This window comes from Cyprinodon tularosa, unplaced genomic scaffold, assembly GCF_016077235.1.
Source record: "Cyprinodon tularosa strain WSP-4 unplaced genomic scaffold, ASM1607723v1 ctg80, whole genome shotgun sequence".
Taxonomy (NCBI): domain Eukaryota; kingdom Metazoa; phylum Chordata; class Actinopteri; order Cyprinodontiformes; family Cyprinodontidae; genus Cyprinodon; species Cyprinodon tularosa.
Window position 1 is genome coordinate 1,308,799 of NW_024039563.1, and position 27,563 is coordinate 1,336,361.

Consider the following 27,563-nt stretch of genomic DNA (forward strand, 5'->3'; position numbering starts at 1 on the left):
TGTATTTATCATAACTTTATTGTATAATATCACACACCTTTAATAACATAAGAAGCTGAGCAGCCTGAAATCAAACGCGAAGAATTCCAACAAAAATAAAGAATGAGGTGTTTTTATGTCATAAAAAGGTTTCTTGCCTCGAGTCTGTGTTCAAAACTCTTTAATACTAATGTAGTGTGTAATTTAAATTATTGCTGTAACTAGAAAATGTATTCTCTTCAACAGATTTTAACACTTTACTCTTAGTAACATTAACCTTTTTTCACTAAACCTTAGCATGTCTGTTTTATGGTTCTAGGCTCTTTAGAGTCATTGCAGAGTATCTTTTGTTTCCTTCCTTGTTTGCTCAGTCCTGAAACAAAACAATAATCTCATTAGTAACACAGCAAGATGCATTTAAATAGACCAAATATGATTCAGTTTCTTTTTCCCATACCAAGTTAATAGCATCTCCAGTTTTTAGGATGTAGCAGCAGTAGTTGCCATACCACCTACTTTCTGGGTGGCATCTTTTTTTGCTTGGTGGGCCTGCAGAACGGCAACTGCTTCCTCCACCTAAATTAACCAAAAAGGAGCAAGAAAGTTTAAAAACTGCGCAGAAAAATATTTCTGTGTGTCTAAACAGGATAAGGTAAAATTGGCTTTATTCGATGCACTTTATCGATTCGAATAAATTAAATTACACAGATTAAATGTTTTCATCTAAGGAAGCACAATAGATTGCGTTCACTCCTCCTGAATCAGCATCTAAAAATAGTTACTTTTTTTATGTCTTCAACTTCACAGTATTAATCTCTCCTACCAATAATGCATGTAGCGAAGTGGAGGAAAAAACTCCACTTTAGCAAAAAGAAAGTTTGAGCTGACAGAACAGACAAGCATTAAAAAACACAGGCGCACAGATCTAGGAATAATTTGTATGTGAGAGAAAGTAAAAGGTTGGTTGTGGTAATATTTCCCACAGTGGATTCACCCAGAGAGAAACACAGCTTAGCAGATGAGCTCAGAACCAGGGCTGCACTAACAATTATTTTACAAATCAATGAATCTGTCAATTGTTTTTCTATTAATCAATTAATAATCTAACATAAAAAGGTTCCATAAAGACAACATTTTACGAAATTAAACAAAATGAACTTAAACTTTTGAATATTTTGAATAGAGCATATTAATTTTTTTATTTTTATTAAATGCCTGTTTACATATTTATTTTTACAATTTTGGTATTATTACTGCTCTAAGTGGGTCGCTCTGTCAGATAAAAACACGTTTTAGAGTCTCTGGACTCAAGTGAATGATTAATCAATTACCAAATTGGTTAACAATGATTTCAAAAATCAATTAATCCAATTAATTGTTTCAGCCCCACTCGGAACCAGTCTTTTATTCTGGAAGGCTAAAGAGAGCAAACAGTTTTGCTGCCTTCGGGTGGTCTGGTAATGAGGATCCTTTCCGCTTAAACCAGCGCATTGTGTTCAAGTGCTTTCGTCGAGGTAGGCAACAGAATCATGGTGGATCCACAGATTATCCTGACCTGCTACTTGGACAAGGCAGTAATAGACTTCCTGATTCATCTGCTACAGGAAGAGGAGGATTCATCAAATTCACCAACTGACTTCTGACAAAAACAAACAATAACTGTCATTTAAAAAAAATACAAGTTTAAATGGCTATATATACATACATATATATATATATATATATATATATATATATATATTTTTTTAAATGTCTCTCACAGCATTGAGTAGGTAAAAAACACAATAGGAGAGAATGCTTAACAATACAGCATTCGCTACACAGCATTGTTTTGCTGCTCTTCGCCATCTTGAAAGGTCAAAGTTGACCTCATCTCGGCAACTCAGGTATCATAACATTTTTTCACTATATAGCTGTGACTGCCTTCCACAGCAATCATAGACCCACAATTATAACCCCTGCTCTGAAAAAAACAGGCTTCGTCAAACACTAGTTAGAGAAATAAATGTGATTTTTAACACTAGTGATTTATATTGCATTTAATCATATCCTTTGATTTTACCACTGCCCAAATGGAAAAAAGAAAGAAAATTACATTTCACCATTTATTTAGTTTTTTTTATCATTTATAATTCCAGTTCATTGGCAAAAAAATAAAAATTGTTCCATGATATTTATCCTGATGTAAGGTTTATTCTTTATTAATCATGTGTATTGTTAATCTGTTAGCCAGATTAGATTGAGTAGAAGGCCTTCCTTCACATGGTGGATTACATTGTGTGAACAGAGGTAATCTAATGAGGACAGTCTTCTTTTCTGTAGAAGATACACAGGATAATGATACATCCTGGAGCTGGACTGATAGAGGAGAGCTATCTGTAATCCTGAGGCATAGAGGCAAGAGGCACAAAGGTCAGGGTATGGATGGCGTGTCATTTTCTGACACGAACAGCTAAGCATCCACCTGATGCAACACATAGACTCATGAGGTATAAGAAGCAGGAGATGACCTTGTTCGGGGCTCATTTTTCCCGGATGCCAACGCTTGCTTACGTTTGAGCCCTCAGTTGTGCCGACTCCAAGCAATTTCTCTGTCCTGTAACGAACTGGAATAAACTCTTACTACTTTTACTTTTTTTACTCCTGTTTTTATAGTCCTTTTTATACGATTTTACCCAGTTTGAGTTAAGAATAATTATACTAGATAACTTGCTCCCAGGAAAAGAACCGGAAGGGAAGTTCCGAGGTGTAACCACCTTCAGGAGGACAAAACTTCATTATTTAACACCGGTAACGATAAACGATACGATAAATGCAATCCCCTACTGAGGATCAAGGTACCTTTGAACGGAGAGATTCATGCGACTCCAACATATGCAGCAGCTCTGAGTTGTCAATTTCCAGCAGCATGCCGGTGATTTTTCCCGCCAGGTTGGCGTGCATGGCCTGAATCAGCGGGAACAGACGCTCTCCTGTTCAAAATGATCACAAATTAGTCTAAAAAGACAGTTAAAGGTTTGTTTAAAGACTTTGTTTAAAGCGGAAGGGGATCCCACCCAACATCTGTTTCTGCTCCTGAGGGGGGGCAGCAGCTAGCATGGAGGCTGTAAGTGGCTCCTGGCCCTGAACATGCACAGCTGGTTGAGCCTAAATAGGACACATGAGTTTTTTTAGGGAAGAGTATTTATAGATCTGCAATGTTATTGACAAAAATAATACCTGTTGTAAGGCAATAGGTTGCACCACTTGGGGATTGGGGTTACGGACACTGGTGGCATATTTATAGGGCGGCATGGCCCTAGGACCAGGGACTCCCATTGACTGACGTGGACCCATGGTCTGACCGGCACCTAACAGGAAAGATATCAAAATGAAACAAACAGAACCTTGTTAGAGACAGGCTAAAATTCTTCAAATAGCAGACACGTTGATAATGATCTCCTTTTATAGGCCAACAGACCTCGTGGGCCCTGTGCACCGCTGCTAGGAGTCATGTGTCTCAGGTTGGCCCGGGGTCCAGGCTGACGCAGCGAGTTGCCCATTCCTTGGAAACCGCCTGGGATCGACACAAGCAGAGATGGAAAATTGAAAGTACTGCTACATTGTCATGCATGTTTCATTTCATTTTAAAGCTGCATCAAAACCTAACCTTGGCCTCTTCCACCTTGCTGCTGCCACCTGGGGTTGGGTCGCATCTGAGCCAGCTGGTTCGGTGCATAGTATGTGGTTCTATTCTGAGCCTAATAGGGACAAAGAAACAGTTGAGGCAGCAAGTCTTGCGGTTTGTCTTTACCAGCTTTATGAAAGACACTGAGATCTATACCAATAGTCCATACATGCTGAGCCATTCACTGAAAAAATTAAAAATCTAGATAAATAATTTTTTCTTAAAATAAGTAAATTTGTTGTGGATTGAGGAGGTAAAAAGAGACATTTTGCCAATCAAACAGGAAAATTTACACTTAAAACAAGTAAACACAATTACATTGTCTTATTTCAAGTGCATATTATCTAATGATCTTATTTTAAGAATAAATTGTCTTGTTCCATTGGCAAACTATCTCATTTACCTGCTCAAATTAAAGGAATAGTACACCCAAAACATGATTAGTCTTCATTTTCTACTCACCCCCATGCTGAACAACACTCTGGAGTACTTTTTTGATATCTCAAATGCATCTGGAGATCTGGGAGGCTTCTTGCTGTCATCTTGCTGACATTCAAATAATGGAGGTCTATTGTGCCCGAGACAGAAAGGTCCATAAAAGTCCACAAAAAACGTATCAATATTCCTCCATACATACAGGATTTCCTGAAAGCGCGTTCACGACGCTACGGAAACCGCGGCAGACCAAACCGGATGAAATTGCGCATTCAGCTCAGCAAAGAACTCATGCTCTTCCTCAACACTGAAGTCCTCAGACATTTTTTCTTTTGTTGTTTCTTTCTTTGCACAGGTAAACAGCACATTTCTTCTTCTACGCTTGCATTATTGGAAGAGCAGACGCTGAATGCGCACTTTCATCTGGTTTGGTCTGCCGGCTTCCGTAGCGTCGTGAACGCGCATGTGCGCGCTTTCAGGAAATCCTATACACTACTGTTTATGCTCTAAAAACATTCTAAATGACTTCGTTTCGAGTAAATTCTGGATGCTACCCACTCAGGACACTTGGAATACATCGGACGAGCAGTATGGAGGAATATGGACACGTTTTTTGTGGACTTTTATGGACCTTTCTTTCTCGGGCACCATAGACCTCCATTATTTGAATGTCAGCAGACAGCAAGAAGCCTCCCAGATCTCCAGATGCATTTGAGATATCAAAAAAGTACTCCAGAGTGTTGTTCAGCATGGGGGTGAGTAGAAAATGAAGACTAATCATGTTTTGGGTGTACTATTCCTTTAAGGGTAAATACTCTTAATTTAAGAAATATTTACTTATTTCTTGATAGTTTTTCCAGTGTTCACAAAAACATGCCATCATAGCTGTCATTGCCAGATTAAAATAATCTGCCCCAATCTCACATCTTTTGCAACTTCAAACACATTTACTTCCCACATTGCCTTGTATTTAGCTCCATGTATCTCCCTCTTAACTCAAACCATCATCAGTATCCCTGTAGAACGATACACATCCCCACAGCATGATGCTGCCACCCACATGTTTCTGTTAGGGGAGAGTGAGTTCAGGTTATGTGCAGTGTTTGTTGTTTCCAGAGATAGCCATTTTTATGAAGACCAAAAAGTTAAATCTATCTTTTTTCTTTCTTTCAACAGTGGCCTTCTTCTTGCAAAATCCTAGTCTGGGTTCTCATTAAAAAATTTCTTTTTCGTTTCCACCACGCTTTGCTCTCTCACTCTTTAATCTGGTCAAACAGAACAAGATTGATAGAATTTGATCAAAGATGCTCAGCTTGTATAAGCATCATAATGCAATGATTAGGTAAAAAAAAAAAATATATATATATATATATATTAGGGCTGCAACTAACGATTATTTTAAAAATCGATGAATCGGACGATTATTTTGTCGATTAATCGATGAATCGGACAAAAAATATTTTTTATATTAACCTCTTTATTCCAAAATAAACATTTTAGACAGAACAAATAAGCACACAAGTACAGGTTGCTCATTAACTGTACTGGTGCCATAAGCGTCGTTAGACCTATTTAAGGGTGGCTTCAGTCACCCTTTCTTTGGCATTAGCCACCCTATAATTTTTTTTTTTTTCTGTATTTATTTTTTCCTCATATTTTCCCAAAACAAATGCAGTAAAGCACCGAATAAAAGCCATAAAGAAGACAAGTTAATCTGAACAATCATAGGCGTAACTTCCTTAAGGACTGGTGTGGACATGTCCCCACCAATATTTTGTACACGTATTTTGCTTTCGGTGCTGTGTATATCTGATTAAAACCCCATTCATGCCGCTCCTCAGAAAGAAAATAATAAAAAAAGTTCTCCCCGCTGCTCACCGTCCACAAACCCCAACAAAAAACTCAGAAAAAATAATCTGTTGCCTCTCGCTTTCTCCCCATCACCCCCCTCCAACCTCTCCCCATAACATTTGAATTGAAGATATCCGGGGGTGACGGGTCGGGTTCGGTAGTCATCCTAACGGGTTCGGGCGGGTGCGGGTTGGTAAAACTCGACCCATGCAGGTCTCTAAGCTACACTACATTCAGTATCGTTGCCATAGAAACAGACAACAGCGCCAATATATCAGAATTATACTAAAACACACGCAAATAATTTCCCACATAAAAAACAGGACTTTCAGTCCATTACAGTTTTCCGTTTTTAGAGGGTTGTTTATTTTGTGTTTATTAAGTGATGGCTGTGGTATATTAGCTTTCACTGCTATAAGCTTTCGCAGCAGTGATTGATTAATTTAAACACCTGCTCTACTGATGCTCTATCGGAGTTGGTGTTTAGGTTGAACATAAAGAACACCTTTTATTTGAAGCTTCTTGTAGCTACTGTTTTAATCCCGGCTTTACTTAAAACTTTTTCCTGACTTTGATAGTGTTGCCATTCAGTAGCAAGCACTGCGCCCCTTTTTCTTTTATATGTACATTTAAGATTTAGCGTGTTATGTTGACAACTCATGAGCAAGCTGCTTTTTGCAATCTAGCAGGGAGGTAAGGATAGGATCTTGCAGGTGTGACGTCACTTTTCAGGGGGTCCAAAGATAAAAGATTTAAACAATTTTGGCATTGGAATTTCAGATTTAAGGGAGTTAGAAAGTTCACTTAGTAAAAGTGCAAATAATAAATCTGATTACCGATTACTTTTAAGCTGGTTGAACATACTGCGACAGACTGGTGACCTGTCCAGGGTGATCCCACCTCTCACCCAGAACGTGGCTAGAGATATGCACCAGCACCCCCTGATCCCACTGAGGGATAAGGTTAAAGAAAATGGATGGTTGAACATAGTCCGCTCTCCCAGATTCTATCAAATCAGTATTGATACCCTCAGGGGCGGATTTAGGAAATTTGGGGCCCTAGGCAAAGACAGGCAGGGGGCCCCCTGAGAAGAAAACCCATAAAACAGACCCATTCTACAGATAGAGAAATGTTAATAGAATAGACATCCATTATTTGTTCTAGGTTTTGTCCCTCTCTTCTTGTCCCTTTTTCCTCTCTATTTATCAGCGTTCTGATGGCATTTTAGCCAAAGGATTTTTATCAAAAACATAATTAATGAGCACAAATAAGGATTAGTTGTATTAACCATACATGGAAACAGAGTTTTATGGGGCCCCAAGAACTTGGGGCCCTGGGCAACTGCCTAGTATTGCCTAATGGTAAATCCCCCCCTGGATACCCTGCTGGTGGATGTTCTTGACAGAAAGACGGAGTTGCTTAATCATATTCTGCTTAAGGCCCCATAAGATCTTGTCCGAGTCCTGGTTTAAAAGTAAATTAATTTTAAAAAGTGACCCAAAATTGACTGTCAATAAATGTTCTACAAAATTGATATATTTATTTGATTTTTTTTTATTTGTACTGTCTGTTTAGATTTATGTGATATTTTTTGCACAAAATATATAAGTGAATATTGTAACAGTTATGTTTTCAACTGTAAGCATTAAATTGATAAATGTTATTCGCATTTTTTTAGCTTTATCCTTTCCAACAAACAAAAAAAGGCATCGCGCAGGTAGCTCCCTTTCCTTTCAACACAGTTACACCCTTGTCTTAGACAACGCCTTAGCAGGTGCACTGAAAAAATTCGGCGCGCGCTGTGCGCGCGCATTATCTTCTAGGGGCTGAGCCACCCTTGTCTCTTAAACCTAGAGACGCCCCTGACTGGTGCAATATGAAAAATAAATGTTTGTGTTAAAACTACGCAAACTTACATGAGAAATGTAGCTGTACATCCACAAAATATAGGGTACTTTGTTTCATAAAGCGCAAAAAAAGACAGGCATTTTTGTTTTTAAAACCCCCTAAGGGGTTCAAACAATAGGCCCCCCTTTTTCAACAAATGAGGTTTTTTTAGACCAGAAGAGTTCTGCCTTTTAAGACAGGAAAGTACAGCAGTTAAAGTTGCTACTTGAGAAAATACTGAACCATAGAGATAAAAATAGCCCTGTGATTCAAATTATAAATTGTATTTGGAATAAAAATGAGAGAACTAGGGGTGCTAAAAAACACATCCTCCAAAGACAGATATTTACATGGGAATGTGGCATATAATTAATTGACATATTACTGATCTTGCTGGATTTTATTCTGCTTTACTTCCATAAATTGCAGGATCTTCTTTACTTTATCTTTGCCAGAAGATTTAAACTTTAAAAGCCTTGCCCTCATAATTTGCAAGTTAATTTTTTTTATAAAGTAAATGTAAACGCTGCTTAAGCTAATTCAAATGAAATTAAAAGTAAAATAAGTAGCCAACATTATCACTGTCTGCAACCTACTAACACGGTAAGGAAAGCATCAGATGAGCTACCTGAGAAACTAACGTTACGTTTCCCCACTTTAAAACCAAACAAACATGGTGGTTCCGTGCCATGTTAATTTCTTTTGAAAAAAGTTGCATGTTATCACTTTTTTCGCTTTACAAAAAGCAGGCTATTTTAATTATTGTGATCAATTTGCGCCGTCAATCCCGGTGCATGCGCGCTTCATTTGCAGTCTGGACGCTGAGGCTCTGACTGCAGCGCTGAGAGGGACTTCTGCGGGGAAACGCGGTTGGGATGGGGGAGGAGCCCCACGGCAGAGTAGGAACGATACATGCTTTCACGTAAGAGTCTCCAAAAGCCGCCAGTGACACCGAAAAAAGTCGCCAGATTTGTCGGTAGTCGCCTTTTTGAAAAATAGTCGCTGGAGGGGTCTGAAAAGTCGCTGAGTAGGCAACACCGCACCTGCGGCGCTGACTCGCTCTGCCATATTTTTTTTTTCTTCCTCTTTCAGTCAAGAGGCAGTGATGACGGCGCGGCGGATGACGCAATAATCGCGCGACACAACTAATCGATGATGAAATTCGTTGCCAACGCTTTTAAAAGTCGATTTTTATCGATTTTATCGATTCGTTGTTGCAGCCCTAATATATATATATATATATATATATATATATATATATATATATATATATATATATATATATATATATATATATATATATATATATATATATATATAAGCCTGCAGACAGACACATTTACTGCCAGATTTTATTACAATCTATGCAACAAACTGCTCAGAACTCTGAGGTAGCAGCATCTGTGTAGGCAAATTATATATCTAACCAAAATACTCATAGAAAAGGAAAATATATTGTTAATAATACTTGGTATTATTGAAGAATTGTAATGATATGATGGTTTTTAAACACAAACTAAGATTGAGTGTTCACATTTATCTATATTAACAACATTTTTTCAGATTGTTCTCACTAATCTGCTGATAAGTAAGACTATTGAGTGTGTTTCCCTCACCTGTGGCACAGCAGGCATGAAGTAGCCACTGGTGGGCTGGAACTGATTGATGATGGCGTTAGCCGGCATGGCCCTCATGCCAGCTATACGCTGCATGTATTGGTTGGTGAGGTGAGCTTTACGCTCCTCTTTGCGCTGGGCGAGAGCAACGTACAAAGGTTTGGAGCCAACAATGCGTCCGTTCATCTCTGTCACGGCCTTGGTGGCCTCTTCAGGGGAAGAGAAGCAAACGAAGCCAAAGCCCTTTGAGCGGCCTTCTTCTAACATCACCTAATGAATAAACAAAGGCTTTAAATACACATGCAAAAATCACAATTTAAGGCGCCTTCATCTTAAATAAAACGCATGGTGTGTTTTTAAATCCTTTATCTCACCTTAGCACTGGTAATGGAACCAAATGGAGAAAACTCTTTACGCAACTTTTCATCATCGATTGTATCGTCAAGGTTCTTGATGTAAAGGTTAACACCCTGACCCAAAAAAAAAAAAAAAAGCTAACATTCAGTTTCAAATATATATAACAAATACATAAAAAACATACAGAAATATGAAAACATGTTATGGTCTGCTTCTTAAAATGAACAACAAACACCCTACTTCTACTAGTCTGACCATAAACTTTAACACATAACTCAGGACTGTAGGGTCTGCAATTAATCTGTGGTTTCTTTAAGCATTTTGGGGTTTGATCTGGAGGAAAGTGTGCCAGGACCAGTGGCGGCCGGCCCATAGGGGGCGCTGGGGCACCGCCCTCCCTGATAAGAAGAGAGAAACGTAAAATATATTTTTAGAAATTAACTCATAAATGTCTGTTTTACTCTCTAGACTGTGTAACTATAAGCAAAACAAATTATATAAACTACATTTCCCTATCTACTGTCATTAATTTGTGGATTTCCACAGACAGACTCCTACCGTCTCTGTTCTGGGGGCTGTGATCAGACTGACCCACATTTGCAGAGAATCTGTCAATCATGTACTATTGCTAGGTGAATTTAATGGCCAATCAGCGTCTCGGAACTTTATGGTATTGGGGCGCTAAAAATACTGCGCTTTTACAGGCTTCTCTTCTGAACCCAAGCGCAGGTGCAGACAATTAGAGGGAAGATGGCGAATGTAACGAGCGAGATGCAGCTTCCACCAAATTCGGTGAGATCCTTATTTATCTACCCGTTTGCCAGAAGAACATCCCTGTTGTATGATATGAACATTTCATGTTATGGTTATTGTGACTGTGACGAATCCACCTCGTCGCTTAAAACAACCTCTCTAACTTTGCGCGCCACACACACATTCCTGTTATACTGTGTTTGTGAGGACCAATACACTCGCGCTGAGATCAGTAGCTCTATTAACTTAAAACACACAAGCTGTCCTGGTTACCTGCTGGCGTATTGAGGGTGCACACTTAATATTTCAGTGGGGTTAGCCATGTGTGTGTGTGTGTGTGTGTGTGTGTGTGTGTGTGTGTGTGTGTGTGTGTGTGTGTGTGTGTGTGTGTGTGTGTGAGTGGGTATGTGGGGGGTGTGGGTGTGTACGTGTTTATGCGGGGACTTGTCATCTTCAGTCTGGCTGCGTCTTTGCTGGGTTCAAACCCAGTTTGGTGTAATTGAATAAGTCAATGAATCTGTGTAAAAGAATTAAGTTGTAAAAATTATTTGTTTTTGTACATCAATTGTTTGTGGAGGTAATATATGGACAAAACTGATTAATGAGAAGAAATCAGAAATAAGAGAGCCTGAGGTGAGGGGCTTAAACTATTTAATGAGGGCTGTGGGAAGAAAAGCGGCAATTTTTGTTTTCTGTTTCTTTGTTACATTGCTGGTAACTGGAGGGAGGCTGAGGCCCAGAGTATCTTGTATATGTTTAGTTTCTTTTGCACCCTGTTTTGAGTTTTTGAGCTCAATAAATCACCAACACCGGTAACCCGACTGAGACTAGATTCTTGGAGGCCAAAGAACCCCGTCACAGTGACCCAAATCATCACTGTTACTGTTATTATATAGTAAATTAAATCATTACTGTTAAATTGTATGTATTGTCCAATTGTTTATTTGAATTCTTATTCCGGGTTAGTTGGAGACATACACTAGGCTATATCAGCCCCACCAAAAATATTTTTCACCAGCCGCCACTGGCCAGGACCCTTCACAGAATGATGTGCAACAGTTATTTCTCGTCCCTTATACAGTTTATTTCTTCTTTTAGGCTCAATTCTAGTAAATCAGCCTTATCCCTCTCTGTAAAGGGGCGGTCCAACCTGCTGGTGAGTGATTATTTAGCTGAGCTGAATTGGAAAAATAAAGCTGACATGTTCTTCTTAAATCTGTGCAGCAGCTTTGCCGTTTTGCTTCCTGTTTGCAGCACATTTGGTTTTGTGTTTTTTTAAACTTACATCATTTCAGAAGCCAGTAAATTATTTTTTACCATGAATATAAAACGTGATGAAAGAGCATAAAGACTGGACTGCTTCCACTGGAAGCTCACCTGATACCGACTGATTCGTTCTTGTTTGAGCTGCTCAAACTTCCTCTTCAGCTCCGCCTGCCGCTCCATCTTCTTCTGAGCTCGGCCCACGAAAACGGTCTTACCGTTCAGCTCGGTGCCGTTCATTTCCTCCACTGCCTTTGGATCGACAAGCGTTCATTTGCAAACATTTTCCAAAATCAAACCTATCCTTCGAGCAGCCGTGAGAGTTCTCAGTACCTTGTTGGCATCCTCGTGTTTCTCGAAGCTTACAAACCCAAACCCTCTGGATTTGCCCGAGGAGTCTGCCATCACCTTCACACTCAGTGTTTTTCCTGTAAAACACAGAGGAGGCAGTGAAACAGAACTTTGCAGTACTTCTATTTTGGGGTAACATTGCCTGCAATGCCATATTTTTCTATATATTTTTTTTCATGTCATATCTTCTTCCCTCCACTTCACTGCAGCGCTGCATGTCCTTAGCCCATAACATCATCAGTGACTCCTCACACCCACACCATTGACTGTTCACCCTGCTGCCCTCTGGGAAAAGGCTTCACAGCATTCGCTGCAGGACCAGCAGATTCTGCAACAGCGTTTTCCCGCTGCCATCAGACCGTTGAACCGTTAAAACTCTAAACTGGACTCTGTATCACACTTGCAATATTATTTTGCACCACCAACTTAGCTGAAACTTTTATAATCCATTTAAATAAGACAAAACTCAATCTTACATTGCATTTTACACCATAATCATTTTGCAGTGCACTGAACCTTTCCATATTAATGCCATTTTGCAATGTAATTTCATTTTGTACTGGGTGTATAAAAAACGAGAATAAACTTTGTCTAAGTCATATATAAAAATAGGTAGCTTATGAATGTGAACAGAAAGAGTTCAGGTTTATGTGATTTTTTTTTGTTCTCTCAAACCTTGCATGCAGACCAAAAACAAAGTTTTAGACTACTAGAAATGTTACTTAAATGACTCTAAAAGCTGTTTTATAGTGAAAAGCATGCCTGATTATTGTCCTGTCAACAGATTCTCCCACTGGAGCTGTGAATCTCTGCAGCTCCTCCAGAGTTACTGTGGTTGCACAGGCTGTTCATCACTACATCAATGCGGAGGTCATCTTATACTTTGTGCTTGGGGTAATATGCTCCAACAGTTTTCATGCTGATATCAATTCATACACAGGTTTGCATGTTAACTATGTAACTTTCAGGTTCAGTAACCCTGAATTAACTAGCAGCACTGGACCATAACGATAGTGTCCCTCTGTGTTTGGGAATCTGAGATCAGACCCTTTGTGACCAACAGTTAAAGAATTCATTGAGTTATTTGTAAAGAAAAGGCCACATTTAATGCTCTATATTACATCCCATATCAGAGAACCAAATATTTCTGATCAGATAGGTTTCATATTTGTTCTGTTGCCTAATAACTACTTTTAGCGTAGGTAGCTCTGGTGTTAAAGGAGAGCTCACGTCAGGGGTCGGCAACCCGCGGGTCCAGAGTCGCATGCGGCTCTTTAGCGCCCCCCCCTTGCGGCTCCCTGGAGCTTTTTCAAAAATTTATGGAAAATTCCTTTTTTGGTTTGTTTATTTTAATATGGCGTGCAGGAGGTCAAACAGACAAACATTTGTATAATACATAAATTTAAACAAATATGTAAACATTTATTTCAACAAAAATGTGCGTCATAGCCATAGAGATCAGTGGTCAAAGCCTGCAACACATGTCTCAGCGCAGCGCGATGCCAGGCAAAGAAAGTGGCGGGTGTGTTTCGGGCCATGGATCCCAAAAGGAAAAAAAGGAAGATACCTGATGAGAACATGGGATTCAAGGAAGAATGGAGCGAATAATTTGCTTTCATTATTAATGCTGATGGATTGCCTGTGTTTTTGCTTTGGCACAAGAATTTGTTAAATAATAAAAAGAGTCATTTGGAAAGGCATTTCCAGGGAAGGCTAAATATTCAGCCGATCACATATTTGTGAGGGAGAGAAAGAATGCGATTACAGAACTTCTGGATAAATTAGAGGAGCGCAAAGATAGATTAAAGAAATGGATTGGATCTTCAAACCCAACTACTGCTGCTTGTTTTGTTTCAAGCATATATAAAAACCGTCCACAGATCAAACAGGTAGCGCTCTGATGCAGGTATGTGATTTTTCCCCCCCAAATTTTCAAAATAAAAATAAAACCAAGGAACACTGGTGACTGGTGGGATTTCAGGGTTAGAGAGTTCTGTTCTGATGGATGTCAGTTCCTGCTTGGTTCCTCTTGACTCCATCATCTCCTCCCACCAGAAACATGTCCACCATAGAGAGATTCCTTTATCGTGTTTCTATAATTTCATCAATGCAACAAAACCTAAACCATGCGGTGAAGTGGCGCACAATGAATTCCACGCCATGAGGGCGTTCACTGCTCATCCCTCACCTCATGCTACTATGTGATATTTGCTCCAGGATAAACATTTAATCATGAATGCTTTTTATATGTTTAACCCAACATATTCCTTTTTTTTATAAGTGGGCTAATACACTTAGAGCCCGTGTTGCCATAAGAGGCTTATATAAGACTTTTACATTTTTGCAGCTCCAGGCAGATTTGATTTTTGTTCCAATGGTCCAATATGGCTCTTTGAGCAGTTTGGGTTGCCGACCCCTGGCCTAGGCTGTCATAAAGACCCCCAGGAACACATGACTCTTTCAGTGATGGATTCAACCCTATGAAGTTACAGATGTGAGTTTTAGAGCAGGGCATCCCATATAGAGCATCAATACCTGCCAACTGTGTATGAAAATGTATTTAAAACGTCAATAAAAAAGCTAAAACAAAACAAAAACATTTATTTTCCTTTAAAAATATATCATACATCAGCTTCCTTCCGATTTACAAGTATATAGCACACCCTAAACAGTAAAAGGGGAATGATAACACGTGCAAAGCTCTGTACTCTTGAATTTACCGTATTTTTCGAAGAGTTCCTTTAGCCGTTCATCGTCCATGTCGTCGCCAAAGTTCTTGATGTAAACATTGGTGAACTCCTTAGCTTTAGCACCCAGTTCTGCCTCCCGTTCTTTTCGAGATTTGAAACGACCAACAAACCTGAACAAGCAAGAAGACAGGCAAAGCAAAACACTCCTTTGTAAATGAGTCTCAACAAAGTTGAGATATAAACCAGGTTCTCATTTTTTCCACAAACCAGGACAACATCGGTAAGACAAAATGATACACAAGGTTTCATGGTTTGATGGACCATTCTTAGTGACTATGACAAAAAGGAAAAACACACACAGATGTTGGTGTCAGACATCCCCCATGTGAGTTCTTGGTCCAGAAGGTGATGAGAAGGTGGATGGAGAGAGTGCAGAAAACTCACAGAGTGTAAAGAGAAATGAAAGGATCAAATTATTTGATATACCTGTTTATGAAGATCTCTCTCCCTTCCACCATCATATATTGCATTTTACATCCAATCCATCACTAAAACACACAAGCATTGTGACACAGACTCACACTCTAAGATGAATCACATCAAGAGGATGATAAAAAAATCTTCAAAAAAGCTCTAAGTTGGTGGAAAGTAACTATTTACATTTACTCTCAGAAAAACACTTTAGGCGTATTTTTACTTTAACTTATTTTTTACTTTCATCTATGTAAGATTCCCGTGAGAGTATTTCAGCTCTTAAAATAAGTGAGATATTTGGAGATCAGGATAAAACACAGTAAAAACCATAAACATTAAAGCTGGAAGTTCTTTATTCTTTCCTTACATAGCGTTGCCTACTGTGAAGATGGATTTTCTTAGTTTATGTTGAAGAAATTGATTCGGAAACATGTTTCTTTGGTCTGAATTTGTTATGTTGTATTATTGTTTATTGGTACTTTATGTTTATTAATTGAAATACCTAAATCTAGATAAGTCATTTTTTCTTAAAATAAGTGCATTTGTTCTTGAACGGAGAAGGTAAAAGGGAGGTTTTGCCAATGGAACAAGACAATTTACATTTAAAATAAGAAAATCCAATTGCATTGTCTTATTTCAAGTGCATTTTATCTGAATATCTTATTTTAAGAGTAAAAATACTAATTCCATTGGCAAATCATCTAATTTAAATATTCAAAATAAGGGTAAATACACTTAATTTAAGAAATTTCTAGTTATTTCTTGATCGTTTTTCCAGCGCACGCCTGTCTCATTTCATCATTTCAAACATTAAATCAGATGGTATGAGCCAGCAATTACTGAGTATTTGAGAGGCCATTAGGAGTAACCAGTACTTTTTCCCTACTTCTTGAGTGATTCATTAAATTAAATTGAATTGAATTGACGACTGTCCAGTTTTACTTCTGTAATGAAATGTGAAACCCCTGCTAAATGTTTGAGTACTCTACCAGCTTCTGGTTATTTCTAAGTTTGGTGAGTATATTAGTAATTTTAATCTCACAAAAACTCACTAACCGAAACAAAAGTTCAATAAGCCAGTTCAGAAACCCAGCGGGTATACACTGCAAAAACCATCTAGAAAGAAGTAAAAAATGAGTATTTAGTCTTAATTTGAGTAGGTAAATCAGATGATCTGCTATTGGAATGAGTATTTTTACTCTTCAAATAAGAAAATTTGATAATATTTACTTCAAATAAGACAATGCAATTACTTTTTCTTATTTTAAATGTAAATTGTCTTGCTCCATTGGCAAAGTGTCTGAATTACCTCCTCAATTCTAGAAAAAATCTACTTATTTTAAGAAACAAAATAATTAAGAGATTTCATTTTTTTTCAATATGCACTGAAATCCAATTAACTTTATAAATTTTGTTACATTACAGCCACTGTTACAAATGTATTTTAATAGGATTCAAACAAACACAAAGTAGTTGAAAATTATACAATGAAAAGAAAATTAACTTGTCTTGATAAAGCTTTTCTGTATTTCTTTTACCAAATACTGCAATGATGTAAAAATAACTAAATATGGCATGCATATATATCCATTATGGGAGAAGATTTTACCTGGATAAGGATGGAAAGAGCTGGGTGTAATAGCTGAGGTAGTGTATGCTCTTTAGCTTTCTACTGAAATACTTTCTATAAGCCTGGGTAAGAGAGAAGGTAATCTGTTCTGCCTGACTCTACCAGCTGTTGAGATATCTTCCACAGAGAATTATCATTGTGGATCAGGGCAAAACAAATGGGGCGATGGAGGAGAAACTTTCCACGACAAAAAAAAAAAATTTAATTACTCTCAGATGTCAAAATGTATATGTTTCTTATTTAAAAAAAATGTTTCTAAGATATTCTCTGACACTGCAGAGTCCTCTCAGATTCTCTTCTCACTTCTCAGATTAGGTTGAGTGAAAATTCATGAGATGCCGTCTGGATGTATTTTTTTTTTCATTGTAAGGGGAACGTCTGGGATTTTTTTCCTGTGTCAGAACACACCTTAAACATGAAAAGATCTGCAGCTGAATTATTTTGCAATGAAGAATGAAACCTGGTAGAGGTTTAGCCTGCAGCTAAAAGGAGATAAATACAAATACAATATACCTCTTTTAGACTGTGACTGGTGAAAAGCATTAAGAAAGCCATTTAACTGTTTTCTTTTCACATCACAAGTATGCACTACTTTATATTGGTCCACGCAAAACATCCTAGTCGTATAACCCTGAGGTTGGAGGTACAGCTGCAACATGACAAAATATGACGAGGTCCAAATAATGTAAACATCTGCAAAATATAGTAAATCCCAGTCTATAAGATCTCAGTACAAATGGAGGGCTTTATATTTGGACGTCTAATTATGGTGGATAGTGTGTGCAATTCAGATTAATTCTTTAAAAAATTAGTTAGCTAAACAAATAATAGTAAACGGGTAAAGAAAATAATGAGACACTCACACCTTGCGGTCATTCAGAAGCATGCCGTTCATCTTCTCAATGGCTCGATCCGCTGCATCCTGCGTCTCAAAGTGGACAAATGCGTAGCCCTTGGAGCCATTTTCATCACACACCACCTGGTTAAGAGACACAGGGGAATTATCAGGAATGCGGACAGCTCTGATCAACCTGGATGTATCTGATAAGATGCTTTATAATCAATCTAAGAAACCACAGTCGGGTAGATTAACATTAAATAAGACAAAGGAACCAGGAAGCATGGCTCTTTGAAATGTACACACTTTCTTTATGAACGTTACACAATATTCAACATTTTCAAATGAAGTCTAGGAAGTTTTACAGTTATTCTCCCTTGCATTCTTAATTTATAAGATGGTCTGTTAGTGGCACTTTCTTGGACTCTTTCATTTTGCTGCAGCAGGACCCTGCCGTAACTGTTCTGCCTCGGTATGTGTCCCTCTTTCTTTTGCCTGTTGGAGTTTGGTTGTAGTTTCTGGACTCTATGGCGATATTTGGCAAACCAAGGGCTCTCTACTGGGGCTTAAATTAGATTATAAGCTAGCTAAACCAAAAACCATCTATAAGAGGATATCTAAAATACAACTTTATCATTTAGTGTCACATTTTCATATAGGGCTGAAACTATTAATTTTGATTAACTAATTATAATTAGCAAGTTTAGAAATCAAATATCATTAAATGGAGACTCTAAACCATGCCATCTGCTGAAAGCACAACCCACTTTGTTTGAAATTATGCCGGACCATGAAAAAAAATACATTTTGCACTAAACATAAAAAAAACCTCCTTAGTCTGTAAATATGCTCCATAAGGGCTTCTCTAGTGGCATGCCTGTTTTATTTACATATTGTTGACATTTACAGTGTATTAAAAATGTGCAGTATTTTTATTTTTTATTGAAACACTGAGTTATGTTGATTTACCAAAAGTGTTTTTTGTTAGATTTATACAAATATTTAATTAACAATGGATTAATAGTTGTTTGATTACTAAAATAAACAAGACCTGCAGCCCTACGCTGGAAAAACGATGTAGAAATAAGTAAATATTTCTTAAATCTAGTGTATTTACCCTTAATTTTAGTAGGTAAATAACATGATTTGCAAATTGAATGAGTATTTTTCCTCTTAAAATAAACTAATTAGATAATATGCGCTTGTAATAAAACAATGCAGTTGATTTTTCTTATTTTAAATGTAAATTGTCTTGTTCCATCGGCAAACTATCTGACTTACCTCCTCCATTCAAAACAAAATACACTTATTTTAAAAAAAAAAAAATACTTTTTTGCAGTGTACTTCTATTCAAAGACCAACATTTTTATTCACAAAGCAAATTTTTAAACTTCTTACATTTGTTCAAGTAATTCCTTGCTTTAAGTTTTTTTACAATCACTCAGAAAGACTTTCTATAATCTTGTGAAGCAATATTAAGCGATAATCTTCATGGAGTTATAATGATATATATATTTTTTTTTATTGCACTCCAATGTTTTTTTTTTTTTACTGAGTTTAGCCAAAATAAAGATTTAACCTGGACATTTTTTTCTTTGTTTCAAGCAGCCTTTCTCACTCTCTCTCTAACAATATTTCAGAACAAAATAACCAGAGAATCAAACAGCAGATCAGAAAGTAGACGAGAAAGTGAAGGATGATGTATTTCTACATTCCTCCGGTAAGGTTTTGGATGTCGATAGTGCTTTAGATTGTTTTCACTGCAAAAAAATTTAATCCAAGTCAATTTTCAATTAAACTTCAATTCAGATTATTTATACAGCACCATTTCAAAACACATGTCATCTAAGGCACTTTACAATTCAACCAGATCATCCAATCAAATGGATTCAATGTTTTTTATTTAAGGAAAAGCAATTGATTGTATCAACTCATTTTAATAAAAAAATATTTTTATTGTGTTTAATTAAGCAAATAATTGAGACACTTTGCAAATGGAATAAGACAATTTACCTTTAGGATTAGAACAAAACAACTGGATTGTCTTATTTCATGCCCATAATATCTAATTATCCTATCTTAAGAGTAAAAATGCTGATTCCATTGGCAGATCCTCTTATTTACCTACTCAATTTAAAATGAAATTTATTTATTTAAAGAAATATACAATGTCTTAATTTTTATGTGCACAGTGTAATATTATTTTCAGGTATGGGGACAGAAAAATGTGTTAAGTCACCAAATTCTAGGAGAAAACTTTTAAGGAACTTCATGAAGCCCAGAAAAATATTCATAAAGACCAATTTTAAAACGGTCTTAAACCATTAATATATATATTTTTTTTTTAATCGTTTGGTATTGCTTTAAAGAACAGAATAAAAACATTTTAGTCTTCCAGACATCTTCTTCATATACAGTATTTTCACGACCATAAGGCGCACCGTACTAAAAGGCGCAGTCTCAGTTATGTGTCCCATTTCTGTATTTAACACACACATAAGGCGCACCGGACTATAGGGCGCATTTTTTATATACAGGTACAAGTCCTCTACTACCTTTAAATACCTCTACTGCGTATTTAAAAATACAGCGGGCCCAAAACTGAGTATGACTGTGCTTTATTCATGTATTTATTACAAAGTATTAATCAAACCTGGGAGCTGACCTGAGACAGACATATCGCAGATGACAGCGCTGTGATCACTCCTAAATTAACTTAAAATCCTGAAAGCTGCCGACGGAATATGTTCGCTTTTATTGCCGGTATCCTGGTGCCTGCAGTTTAAATTATTTAGATGAAAAACACCTGCCAGCCGCCGCGGTGAGGCTGCTGTTGAAGGGATTTCTACTGTCGGTGCACCGCTGGTATGTTGGGGTCTGAGCGCCTCCGACAGAAATAGATAATCTGGATGAACTGACTGCAATTAAGTTTTCAGGTGGCCTTTCTCACTTAAAAACATATTAAAACTACTTTATTCCCACTGATCACAGCAAATATATCTGCAAGATTTAGATTATTTAGATGAAAAAACACCTGCCAGCCACCGCGGTGAAGAGGAGGAGACCCGGCCCAGAGGCTGCTGTTGAATTAAGTTTTCAGGTAGAAAAATAGAGCGGGAGCAAAACTGAGTATGTTTGTGCTTTATTCAAGTATTTATTACAAAGTATTAATCAAACCCATAAAAGTCATCATCCTCTGTTTCTCAATTAAACAGCTGCGCTAAATCATACATGCCAGTTTCCCATTCTTCGCTGTCAGAGTCACTTTCCGTGCAGCGCAGCTCCTCAGAAATAATGCCTGCTTTTGCAAAAGCTTGAACAACAGAGCCAGCAGACACGTTAGTCCAAGCATCAGCAATCCATCCGCAAACGGTGGCGTAACTTGCCCGGCGCTGCCTTCCACTTATCCTGAAACTGTGGTCTCCGTCTGTCATCCATCGCTCCCACGCCGCTCGCAGCCTTACTTTGAACGGCCGCTTCACACCGATGTCGAGCGGTTGGAGCTCCTTTGTCAGACCCCCGGGATAACGGCGAGCACAGCGTTCATTTGATTCACCTTTTTTTTTCACATCGGCTGTGAGATGGGCACGCAGCAATGGTGATGCGTGGAAAAAAGCACCTGGTCTCCTCACATACACCTGCCTTTCATCATCTCCAGCCTTTTTCATTTGCGTTAATATCATATGTCATCAGAGCGCTGTGTCTGTCTCGCTGTCAGCTCCCAGATCAGCTTCTCTGATTGGTTGATGCGGCGCGTCCAGCAGCAAAACTTCAATTTTTCTATCTTGAGCAGCAGCAGCGCGTTGGCGGTGCGTCTCAAAACGCGCTGCGGGACCTTTTGCTGCACCTATACGCGCGTCAACCATTGACTTTGCATGTAAACTCGCTGCTTCTGCTGCACCTGCTGGGTCCGGTTCACACCGATGTCGAGCGGTTGAACAGCGAGCACAGGGTTAATTTGTTTCCCCATGTTTTTCACATCAGCTGTGAGATGGGCACGCATGGAGTCACATATTAACAGCGATGGTGATGAGTGGAAAAAAAAACACCTGGTCTCCTTACATTCAGCCACTCTTTCATCATCTCCTCAATGAGGTGGTCTCAAAAGTCGCAGTTACAACACACATAAGGCGCACCGCACCAAAGGGCGCACCGCACATTTTGAGGGGAAAAAAAGACGTTTAAGTGCGCCTTATAGTCGTGAAAATACGGTAATATTTACACAGAGTTATCTTAAAACAAGAGACAACTGTTAAACAAAAAAACAGGGAATACGATCCAAACTGTTTAAACCCAACAGCACTTGAGCAGGACATCAGTTCTTGATAAGTATTCACTTTTATAAAGACTCTACCTTACAGGAGAGGATGTTGCCAAAAGCGGAGAAGGTGTCGTACAGAGCTTTGTTGTCGATGGACTTGTCAAGGTTCTTGATAAAGACGTTTCCCACGCCAGACTTCCTGAGGGATGGGTCTCTCTGTGACCACATGATCCTGATCGGCTTCCCTTTCACCACGTCAAAGTTCATGGTGTCCAGGGCTCTCTCAGCTAGACGGAGGAACGGCAAAAGGTTAACTCTGTTTACCTTTTCATGTGGAAATTAACTTAGAAAACAAACCTGCAAAGGTAATACCTCTTAAACTATCAGAAGGTAAATACATTGAATTTACTAGGACAGATTAACACAAAGTAGTGAACAGCTGTGATGTTAAAAGAAAATAATGTATTGAATTAAAAGTTTTAAGTGATGACCCAGGCCTTATGGAGCACGTCTCCAGATACGGAGGATTTGGCCTTTTTCTCTTTGCAGTACAGCTGGGGCTCCATAAGATTGGACGGAGGCTTTTTGTGAACATCACATTTTAAGTCCAGCCCCAGATGGGCTTATATCCAAACCAAAAAAGCTTCAGTTTTGTATTATGAGTGGTCTGTTCGGTTCGAAGCATCGTCTGCCCGGCTTTGTGTTTCCTGGACGGGGTCGCCTTTTACAGCTGCTTTTTATATCTCTGCTTCTGTCTCCTTGAACCCCAGTGAGCCTGGTTCTGCTGGAGGTTTCTTCCTGTTTAAAAAAAGTTTTTCCTCTCCACTGTCGCTATAAACATTCTTAGTGTGAGGGATTGCCTTCAAGTCGATGAGTCGATGCAATCAATCGGTTTTCCTTAGATAGAAATCTTTGAATCAATTTGACTGCATGATCTGGTTGAACTGCAAAGTGGTTTGAGATGACGTGTGTTGTGAATTGGCGCTATACAAATAAACTGAACTGAATTGTTCCAGTTATCCACTCTGACGTGCAATGTGAGTTTGTTTAACTTTAAATGTAATTTAAAAAAAAATCAGATTTGCATGAGGATATTCCCATGCATGGTTCCCCAGTCCCTACATGGCTTATGGCAAACTGCATAATGTCCTTTATTTTTACCTTAATAGCTTAATATTCCATCTGAGAGGTAGATCTCTACAGCTTTTCAATAGATACCAATCCCTATGGCTGCTTCACTGTTTAATGCTCAGTTAAGGTGAAGAACCATAATGTCATATTGGTATGAATAGTTTTTCATAAATTGCCTAAAGCTTGGCTCCTGGTTCTGTGATCTAACCCTATACCTCTACACATTAACTCTGACCTGTCAGCTCTCTTCTTTGGTTTTTATGCTGCTGTTTATTCACTAACGTTCTCTAAAAACATCTGAGTTTTTACCTGTATTTACACTGGAATTAAATCTGTGCGTCCAAAAATACAAGGAGACTAGGTTTATTAATTAGGACGCTTCTAATGGCATTTGGTTCCTCTGGATTTTATTTAGTGGTATTAAAAGAAATCTCACATTTGAATCTGTCAAAAATTAAAACAATCTTTTTGTTTACATTTTAGATTCAAGCAGTATTTTGTGATGGTCTGTAACTTAAGTATGTATAAACTGAATGCATGGCTCCTGTTAAACCAGTGATTTGGTTTGACTATAATAAAAATGATGTACAGATTAAAAACATGTTATCTTCCTTTGCAGTGTGTCAAACAGTGAGGACTTCTTGTTGTAAGGCTGCTGAAAAAGCACATGGTGAAGATACGGCAGTGAAGCATGTGGCCGATGAGTTATCTGCCAGCAGCTGGGACGAGTGTGGGGCAGCTGCAGCGGCAAAGCTCACAGCACATGTCTTTCTCTTTGGACAGACCACATGCCTTGAAGCCCAAACAGCAATTTCCTCCCAGAATCAATAGGATTCCCTCACATTTAGCCTAGAAATTATCCTTTTCTACAAACAACCGACGACACCAATCCATAGCTATCGTTTGCTCCATCTCCCATATCAGTGTGGTCTCATGTGCTAAACATCCCCTTTTGTTCAGCTGCTCCACACACACAAACACACACTGGCTCTCCAGCTGAAAGTGTCTGGTAAACAAAACGGAGCTCCCTTTGGTCTGCTGGCATCAGCAGTTTGGCTCACAATTGTACTTCCCAGCCAGCGTGCTCACAGAAGGTGGCATCACATGGACTTCTGGAAGATTCCCAATGGAAATCAAAGACCAAGAGCTTTCCCCTTAAATGGTTTAAATGTTAATAATGTTCACCAGGATGTGTAATAACCAGGATTTCCTTTAATAATCTGGAATGATTTGCCTCAGCTGTGATCCAGCAGGCAAACTTTGGGCAACTAAGACGCAAGAGCTATATTTAGATAGCGGTCCTGGGAGGCATGTGTGCTGGCATGGAGTGTGAGTAGAGCATTCTCTACCATTGATGGGGAACAGAAATATTCAACAACACCAACACAGCTCCACAAGTGACAAAATCCAGATATCCCGTCTACAACTTCTTTCTCCTCACTTAACAGTTTCTACTCCAATATCTTTTATTTTTATTATTTATTAAAAAAGCCATTTACACACTCAAAAGATACCATCTAGAGCCATACTCATCCCTTGGGGGAAACAAACTTGTCGTAACCCTGCGGTGCTTTGGCTTTTGGTAACTCCAGCTTAGATAAGCTGTCACAGGTGTTCCCTGTTGATACAACAGCAGAAAAGTTCACACAATGTAGACAGTGTCACCAAGAACCCAACGGCAACAGCAACACCTGTTACCTTTCTTCTCCATGTCTGATATAACATAATCCTATTGACCGTGAAAGTGTTTGCTGATTATCTGTTTCACTTACTGTGGATCATAGAGAAAAAAAAGCATAAGAAAGAAATAAACTTACAACAAATGTCTTTTTAAATAATTTCAGCTTAGGATCTTGAATAGTCCAATGGTGCCACAAGTAAGATGATATTTTATCCATGTTTAATTAACTTTAAGACATCAGAACAGGAAAAAAAGAGACATCTAACCTGCACCGGATAAAATCGAAATTTAGATGAGTCATTTTTTCTTAAAATAAGTGCCGTTGGTTTTGGATTGAGGAGGTAAAATGCCAATGGAACAAATAAATGTAATCTTAAAATAACAAAAAAACAATTGCATTGTCTTAATTCAAGTGCATATTATCTGATTATCTCATTTTAAGAGTAAAAATCCTCATTCCATTGGCAAACTAATTTACCAACTCAAATTAAGGGTAAATACACTACATTTAAGAAATGTTTACTTATTTCTAGATAATTTTTTCCTTTAAAATCTTTCTTTTAAAATGTAAAGAATGTAAAGGACCTTGTATACATATTATCAAATGCAAAACAATTAATTGTAAACATGAAAATGTATTTTAAAAACATACTACTAAAAACAACTTATTAATCTCAACAAATGTCCAATCCCTTATAGAGATTATTTTTTATAAGTTCAATTAACTACTTTAATAAATATTTTATTAACTTTTAATAGCCACATTTTATGGGTAATCATTAACATCAGCTCTGCCTTCACTACATAATACAGTATTTTACTTCTTGAACTTAGTAAGTAAACTATGTAGTTTATAGACTTCAAACACTAACCTTTCAGGTCTAGGAACATATCAGTTAGGTTTCGGGAAAGTAACTATAAAGTTGCAGTAAAATCTTGTGAGCTGCAGAATTTGGGAAAAAGAACCTGACAAGGAACCTCTGAGAGGTTCCAGGTTCTGTCAAAGTATCGGGGAAATCCAGAGACGTGTGAACTGAATAAGAAACCTGATTTAAATTACTGAAGGATGTTATTCTAACAAAGTTATCTCCTAAAACAAATGTGTAGATGCATGTCTGAAAATCAGAGATTTTTCTGCATGTTTAGTGTCGATGAAAAGGTTCCCTTTAGCAGGGGCAGATTTAGGAAATTTGGGGCCCTAGACAAAGACAGGCAGGGGGCCCTCTGAATTAAGAAGACAAAACATAAAACAGACCCATTATACAGAACCAAAAAATTTTATATAATAGACAGACATTATCTGTTCTAGGTTTTGTCCCTCTCTTCGTGTTGTTTTTTTCCTCTCTCTGTTTTGTACTCAGCTGACTTTTCATGTCGTTTCAAAAGGAATGAAACTAAGCTCGCTTAAGCGATTGCTCCTTACTGTGTTTCCAAAAAGGTGACAGCAAAAGTAAATAAACCAGTCCTTCTTTCCACTGTAGACAAGCTATGATCTGCTAATCTGTTCTCCATTTTTCATTTGCATGAAATAATAGCTGCATGAATCATGACAGCAGACAAGATAGAGGAGAGCAGGAGGCGGGGTTACCAATCTACTTGCTCTGGAGAGCAGAGTTCGCTGCTTTTATATGCTGTCGCCAAAATCTCCAGTAGCAGAAAAAAGGCACTACATTTAGAGCTAGGTGTTTTTTTTTTTAATAAAAGCGATAGGGGGGTCTGAAATACACCTGTGCCTGAGACACACTTAATATTCTAAGCATTCTGGTGGCGTTTTAATGAAGGGATTTTTATTAAAAACATAATTAATGTGCACAAATAAGTAATAGCTGTATAGAAAAGGAGTTTTATGGGCCCCTCAGGAACTTGGGGCCCTAGGCAACTGCCTAGTTTTGCTTAATGGTAAATCCGCCCCTGCCCTTTATGTCAAATGGCTAATGGGTTTTTGTAAAGAAATTGGCTCTCAGAGAGCAAATTTTTCTAGATTTTACAAATCATTCCTGCATGAACAGTATTATTGTGAATTGTAATAAAGAAAGAAAAATACTGGAGGAAGTAAATGTGCAAATTGCTTCCAAAAAATGTAAAGATCTTTGCTTTGAGCACCAGAGGAAATGTTTTATCAGGTGTGTGTGTGGTTTGTCTGGAGTCTGGCTTACCGTCAGCGGGCTGAGAGAAGTTGACATAAGCGTATCCCAGGGAGCGGCGGGTGATCATGTCCCTGCAGACCCGGATGGAGAGCACCGGTCCGGCGGGGCTGAACTTCTCATACAGCATAGCCTCCGTGATGTCGGGGTGCAGGTCGCCAACGTAGAGAGAAGCCATCGGGTAACTCCCTGTCGCAGTGTTCATTTCTTAAAACAGCTCCCTGAATATAAAATGTGTCCGCTATAAGTGAATTAATCCTGAAAATAAACAAACCGGCTCAGAAACGCACCTCAGTTTTCACCGATTATTGTAGGAGCTTCCGCAAATCCAGCCTCTTAGAATTAACCTTGAGAACTTCTTTAAAAATCCTATTTCTGTTTGTATTTTTTTTTTATTTCGCTTTTTTTTTTAGTTTGTTTTTTTAAATATTGCTGCATTTGTTTTTATTTAGATTTTGTATATTTTATATTTTTTATGCGTTTTTATTTTAAGTTTTTTTTTTCCTACAACAGTGAGTTAGACACTCACGGTCGTTTTGCGGCCGGGGAAAGAGA

General features: G+C 38.1%; 1 protein-coding gene across 3 annotated transcripts; it reads right to left on the bottom strand.

Annotated features, from left to right (window-relative positions):
- On the bottom strand, positions 1-27,563 carry pabpc4 (poly(A) binding protein, cytoplasmic 4 (inducible form)). Of its 3 annotated transcripts, none has more exons than XM_038271586.1 (16): positions 27,299-27,563; positions 27,021-27,197; positions 22,146-22,339; positions 17,817-17,932; positions 14,880-15,019; positions 12,142-12,236; positions 11,923-12,060; positions 9,810-9,905; positions 9,436-9,705; positions 3,629-3,719; positions 3,440-3,535; positions 3,199-3,329; positions 3,036-3,126; positions 2,821-2,951; positions 437-555; positions 1-352 (listed from the first exon to the last, which is right to left on the bottom strand). In XM_038271586.1, the coding sequence occupies exons 2-15, from the start codon at positions 27,184-27,186 to the stop codon at positions 460-462; spliced, it is 1,851 nt and encodes a 616-aa protein (XP_038127514.1). In that variant the 5' UTR covers positions 27,187-27,197; positions 27,299-27,563; the 3' UTR covers positions 1-352; positions 437-459. The 3 variants fall into 3 exon arrangements, with proteins under 3 accessions (XP_038127514.1, XP_038127513.1, XP_038127512.1); XM_038271585.1 differs by having other exon boundaries at positions 27,021-27,229; XM_038271584.1 differs by having other exon boundaries at positions 27,021-27,563.

Coding starts and splice junctions, on each gene's coding strand:
- pabpc4 (XM_038271585.1), bottom strand. CDS start 27,213: ATGAACACTGCGACAGGGAGTTACCCGATGGCTTCTCTCTACGTTGGC. Junction 12,237..14,879: donor GGAACTCTTCGAAAAATACG/GTAAATTCAAGA, acceptor TGTGTTTTACAG/GAAAAACACTGAGTGTGAAG. Junction 556..2,820: donor ATGAATCTCTCCGTTCAAAG/GTACCTTGATCC, acceptor TGGTTAATTTAG/GTGGAGGAAGCAGTTGCCGT.